This window comes from Orycteropus afer, unplaced genomic scaffold (genome assembly GCF_000298275.1).
Source record: "Orycteropus afer afer isolate SDZICR_OR568_19922 unplaced genomic scaffold, OryAfe1.0 scaffold00009, whole genome shotgun sequence".
Taxonomy (NCBI): Eukaryota; Metazoa; Chordata; class Mammalia; order Tubulidentata; family Orycteropodidae; genus Orycteropus; species Orycteropus afer.
Genome location: NW_006921596.1, coordinates 19579414 through 19585701, shown reverse-complemented (window position 1 = coordinate 19585701; position 6288 = coordinate 19579414). Strand labels below are relative to the sequence as shown.

Genomic DNA, 6288 nt, shown 5'->3' with positions numbered 1-6288 from the left:
AATCTTCATGTGAATGCAGTCATAAAATAAAATTCACTTTTTTTTTTTTTAAATGATGGAAGGGGACTTTGAAGGCTGCTGAGTCCAGGGCTATGAAAATCATTCCATGGCCCTACTTTAAGAAAATCAGTTTCCTCCTGGGCAGGGTGGGGAGTCTTGTTCTGAGAGTTCGGGCCCCCACAGTGGACATATCTATATAACGGAGAGGAGGAAGGTGAGCTGGGCTCTGGGATCCGACAGCTGCCTTCCTGCTCCACATCACGTGGGCCGTGTGGACCCTCCGAAGCAGGTGTGGAGCAGGGTGTTAACGACACGGCCTTTGGGCAGTAGTGGTCATTGGAGGCTCATGTGTCGCTGTGATGCTGAACAGGTTTGAGTGGAGCCTCCAGACTAAGGGAGGAGGAAGAAAGGCCTGACAGTCTACGTCCAAAAAACTCGCCAATGAAAAAACCCTCTGGATCATCATTGTCCAATCTTACTGTGCAAGGGGTCTCCATGACGATGGCTAACAAGAGTAAAATCTCCAAAATGCAGCTTAAACAAAGCGCACTACTTGGGATCAGAGACACCAGAGTTTCACCTAGGCTTGTCCTTGCACAGGCAGTGTGAGGGGAACAGGCCATCTGACCTCTCTGGGACTCTGTTTTCTAAGCTGGAATGGGACAAGTCATAGCCCAGGCTTGCAGGGTTTTTAGGGTGGGGTTTCGGGAGATTCTGTGAGCAAAGTGTTTGGCCCAATGCCTGGCATACTCCCGTGGGCACTGCTGTGGCGAGTGATTACCGCTGCTTCCTGTTTCCTGGTCTGCAGGCTCTGAACCAGGGGGCAGTCCCATGTGCCCATCTCCTTCCCATCCTCAGCCCTCTAGGCAGTGGGTGATGTATGCTGTGATGAATCGGAGGTTTGCTGGGTGGCAGACACATGTGTGTCATCTTCCATGAGTCCTTCTGGGGCAGGGACCCTTGGGTGGGATGGGACCATTAGGAAGTCAAATTCAATTCTAACTGCAAAAATCACATTAGCCCCTGGTTCTGAGTCATCGTTTAACCCAGAGGTCATGCTTGGGCATCCAAGGGCCCAGTTTAGCCTGGAGACTAAATTGTATGTGTGAGTGTGTGTACATACGTGCATGCTCACATGTATATGTATGTTAATTTGAATTAATTATCAGTATCTAAAGATCAGAAGGAGCCCTGGTGGCGTAGTGCCTAAGACACTTGACTGCTAACCAGAGGGCTGGCAATTCAAACCCACCAGCCACTCCTTGGAAGGAAGGTTGGGCAATCTACTTCCATAGAGATACCATTTTACCTAAAAACAAACAAACAAAAAACCCCCTGAATTTCAGGCTCCTTTTGAAATTGGAAGATTTGGCCAGCCTGGGCCTCATTCTAAGCAGATGGGCACAGGTTCTCTGATTTGCCATAGTCTCCCGCACTCCCCATACCTCACCCCTGGCCTCTGCCACGCAGGGACTGCCTGAGCCTGGGCTGCCTGCCTCCCTCAGAGGTTGCATTGTGGCTCTGATGTCACAACATGGAAAGAAGCAGGCACTGGTTTGAGCTTTGTATGGTTTGCAACAGTTTGCTGTGTGTTTTTGGACAGGTCCATTGACCTCTCTGGGAGCTCTGGTGGTGTAGTGCCTAAGGCTTCTGACTGCTAACCTCAGAAGGCGGTTCAAACCCACCAGCCACTCCTCGGAAGGAAGACTGGGCAATCTACTTCCATAGAGATACCACCTTGGAAACCCAAGGAGGGGTTGCTATGAGTTGGAATTGACTCGACAGCAATGCATTTGGTTTGTTTTTTGACCTCTCTGGGCCTTACTTTTCTCATACTTCCTGCCCTGCCTGAATCACCAAGGTTACCTGAGACTCTCAGCTGGGAAATGCTGGGCATGTACTCTCTACACCATCAGTGCCCTTTGGGCTACATCCCAGGATAGTTCCTCAAACCGTCCTCCACACTTTTCTTCACACGTGCTGTTCCCCCTCCTGGACACCCTTCCTCACCTGTTCACCACGGTAAACTCATCAGCCTCAGGCCCAGTTCACTGGCCACCTCCTGTGGGAAGCCGTTCTTCCCAGGTAGGGCTGTGGCTGTGTTCCAGTACCTGTCTCAGCCTCAATGGCAGTTAGTAGGGCCTGGGGTCTGCCGCCTGACTGTGCTGGGAGCCTTCTGAGGGTAAGGACCTTTCTTTGGGCATTTCTGTGACCCCTGGCTCCTGGCACAGAGCCTGACACTCAGCAGGGTTTAGGAAGCCTTACCACCCCTAACCCTAGCCTTTTGTTCTGTCCCTTGGGGTGGCAGTGTCCTGCTGGATAGCTATCTGGTGGGGGAAGCCGGCGCAGACCAGAGTGAAATAGGCGGGACCCAGCACCGGAGGGCCTCACACCAGGTATGGAGAAGCCCTTTGGGCCCCACAGACCAGGTGCCAGGCTGGCATGGGGAACACCTGAGCCCAGGGCTGGTGTCAGCAGAAGGGGCTGGGACCCTATCTACTTTGTTTACAGGGGGACTTTCAACTGGTGAGATGCCCACAGGACAGGGAGGAGGCAGAGGGGTGGGGACTGCAGGGCCCTGCTCATACCAGGGGTCAGGTGATGCCGGAAGGGACTTGGGCGACATGGCCTTGGGTGGAGAGTCAGAGGAACTGGGCTGGTGTCCTCACATAGGGATGTGTGTGACTCTGGGCAAGTTGCCTCCCTACTCTGGGCCTCTGTGGTCACCTTGGTAAAATGGGGCTGAAAACACTTCCTGGGGTTTGTAAGAGGATCCAAAGGGCCTGTGCACTGTCAAGTTCATGGGAGTGGGAGGCCTGTACACTGTGAAGTGCTAGGGGAGGGCTTCGGTGGCTGCTAAAGCTTTGTCCCTCATGCACAGTCCCCCTTATACCTGACAAGTCCAGGTGTTGGGTCCTGAGGCTTCGGTGTGCCCCACTCTCTATAGGTTGGAGGCTACCTCTCTGGATGCCCCCGGAGGTGGACTGGCAGAGTCTGCCCAGGTGGTCAGGGCAAGGAGGAGAGTAGGAGCCCGGGAGGCCTCCTTCCGGGGCTGGGTTAGCCTGGGGCTGGGAGGAAGATGATGTTGCTGCTTTGTTTTTTGTAGGAGCTGCAGAAGGAGGAGGCCATCAGCCCAGGAGGTAGGTGTGTGTGGTGCGGTGGGGATACCCTCAGGCTGGGAGTGGCCTCCATGCAGGAGTTACCCCTACCCTCTCCTCCATCTTCCTACTCTGCCCCTCCCACCCCTCCTTCCCCAAGTCCTCAGGCAAAACCCATCCTCTGTATCTTGGGGCCCAATTATGTAGTTCAGAGGCCCAAGGGGAACTGCTGCCGAGGCTCCCAGGATTCCCAGCGGCTCCGGGGAAACCCTACTCCCAGCCCCTTGCCATCTCCTCTCAGTTCTTGGGGCTCTCACGCATCGAGGGTTTGACTCAAACCTGACTTACCTGAGTGGAAACTGGGACCAGGGCTTGCTAAGGGGCACATCTTGGACTCCGCTTTTCCTCCTAAGCTTTTTCTCCTGCTGAGCCGTCCACCCTGTACCCAGCACATGTACTTGGCTATAATTTACTCCCTGCCCCTCAATTCTGAGAACTCCAGGGACAGTGGGACAGAGTGGAGCGGGCCATGGGACAGCTGGGCCTGCAGGGGTGTGTGCCCTGCATGCTTTCAGGCTCCTCAACCTGCTGATACTCCAGCTGTCCTGTGAGATGAACAAACATGCTACAGATGTGCAAAATGAGGCTTGGAGTGCAGCCAGATTAGGCAGGAGGTCAAGGGCACAAACCCGTGTTTCATTCCTATCTGCTCCCTTTTCCTCACTGTGTTACCTAGAGCCATTTCCTTGACTTCTCTGAACCATGACTCCCAAATCAAGAAAAACAGGGGAATAATAGCATGAGGGCAGTGAGTTTGGTTTGGTTTGGTTACACACAAGGTTGTTGGGCAGAGTAAGGGAGATGAGGTGCAGGGATGAGTCTCAGTACCTGTGACTGGCACTGAGCGAGGGGATGCTTGTGCCTTAGCCAGCAAGCTGCATTGTCATAGGCAGAGGAGGTCAGGGATCCTGCCTCAGACAAGCTGAGTGCACAAAGCCCCCTCTGGTCTGCTCTGGGGTCAAGGTCTCGGTGTTTGTGGTTTACATCTCACTGGCCGGGCTGTTAGAAAACCCAGTCAAAGGTGCCTTCCCCAGGTGGGTGTATGGTGGCTGCCTCTGGTGCATCGGGTTGGGTGGGAGAGTGGAAATTGGCAGCTGGTGGAGTGAAATGTCACATATCAGATACACATTCCCAGGATGTCCTTCCCCTGCCTGGATCTTGAGTCCCCACATCCCGGCTCCATCTAATCAGACCCGGGGGAAAGTCCTGGTATGATAGGCCCCAGCTGTGGAGGGAGCAGACCCTAGCCACGCCCCTGCAGAGCACACAGGGCACCCCACCTGCCCAAGGCCCACAGAGGAAAACAGCTTCACTGTTGGGCCTAGTGCCTGGAGGGCTCCCACCATCAAGACTTTTACTAAGCATCTGCCCTGGGCCAACAACTCAATGGGGAAGGTGGAACGAGGGCCACCCTGTTCCAAAGAAAACTTTACTCTGGTAGGGGTGGCCAACCCACTCCCTTTAGAGAATTCCAAAGCACCAAACCCCAAAACCCACTGCTGTCAAATTGAATTCAACTCATAGCAACCCTGTAGGACAGAGTAGACCTGCCCCATAGGGTTTTCAAAGCTATAAATCTTTACGGAAGCAGATTGCCACTCTTTGCCCTAAGGAATGGCTGGTGGGTTTGAACAGCTGACCTTTTGGTTACAGCTAACCATTTTAACCATTGTATCATGAGGGCTCCTTTTTCAAAGCCCAGAGGAGGTTAATTAATTCAGCCTCCAACCCTGCACAGAAACTTCTTGATGGCTGGCCACATGACTGCCCCACCTTTAGGCTGTGGTTTATCTGGGTCCCTCGGGCATGGCAAATACCCTTTAGCTAGTAGTAGTTGTCCCATTAGTTGGCACACCTTTGTTCAGGCTGCTAGTGTCCCATGCCACCATGATGTTTCTGCAGAATGGCTGGTGAGTTTGAACCACCAGCTTTCTGGTTAGCAGTCAGATACCTTAGGCACTGTGCTAATAGAGCTCCTTAGTTTGAGAACCAAGGCCCTAGGAAAAGTTACTGCTTCTGGTTGGAGGTGGAATTAATTGACCTCTAGGGTTCTGGTAACATAGTGCCTAAGGCATTCGACTGCTAACCAGAAGGCTGGCGGTTCAAACCCACCAGCCGCTCCTTGGAAGGAAGATTGGGCAACCTATTTCCATAGTGCTATCGCCTCAGAAAACCAAAGAGGAGTCGTTATGAGTCAGATCCAACTCCAGCGCAGTGAGTTTGGTTTTGTTTTTTTTAGGGTTTCTTTGGGATGGAAAATTCTATGAGGCTAAGATTGTGTGACTCCCAGGTTCTGTGGGTCCAAGAGTCTAAGATTCTAGGTGTTTTGGGTTCTTGAATTCTAACTTGTTTTGAGTCTGAGATGGGAAATGTGGTGAGTGGTTGGTTATTTGAGAGAGCAGAAGAAGTTGGGGGACTCCTGGGCTGTCCCTCAGCACTATTTGGTGGACCAGCCACTTGGCTTTACAACCATGTCAACCATCGAGCTCCAGGGACCAGAGTGATGCTTCAGACCTCATTGGAGCTGCTGTAAGCTCCACCAGGCTCCAGGCTGGCTGGGCTGGCACTGCCGAGAGGGGCTCCTTCTCCCTCTCTCCCCCAACTCTGTGCTTCTCATTTCAGTCCCCAACGGCTGGCCTCTACTGGCCCTGGTACCATGGCTAAACCAGGCCGGGACATGGAGCTGAGTCACTTAGTCCAGGATCAGCCACCTGGCCAGGTGGCCCCTGGGCCTGCCCCTCCGAGCTTGGCGGAGCACCTCCCCAATGTACCCAGCTACCGCCCCCCAATCACCCGCATTCCCGTCCTCATCTCCCGGAGAACGACCTTGTCCAACTCCCGCTTCGCCAAGGAGACCAGGAGCTCCATTCGCCGCCTAGGTAGCGTGAGCTTGCCTGCTCCGTGTCCTCGTGTCTGTGATGTGTTGCTTCTGTATGGCTTCTGCATGGCTTGTGCATGGGTGCTGTGGCCCTGTTGTGGAACCACTAGTTGGTCTTATGGAAAACCACTGCCTCTTGCTTTGCTGATCATTGCCTTAATTGTGCTTTGTGGTGGTAACTTGCAAGTATTGTTGTCCTTTTCTCCCCATTCTTGAAATTCCTTAATTAGCATTCCTTTGGGTTGCTTTCTG

General features: G+C 53.3%; 1 protein-coding gene across 1 annotated transcript in view; it reads left to right on the top strand.

Moving 5' to 3' along the window:
• Window positions 1–5814: 5814 nt before the first annotated feature.
• Window positions 5815–6288, top strand: part of CNGB1 (cyclic nucleotide gated channel subunit beta 1) — a 47866-nt gene continuing 47392 nt past the window's right edge. Inside the window, exon 1 of the mRNA XM_042781781.1 lies at window positions 5815–6037. Coding sequence (XP_042637715.1) covers window positions 5815–6037 — 223 coding nt within the window. The remainder of the gene's footprint in view (window positions 6038–6288) is intronic.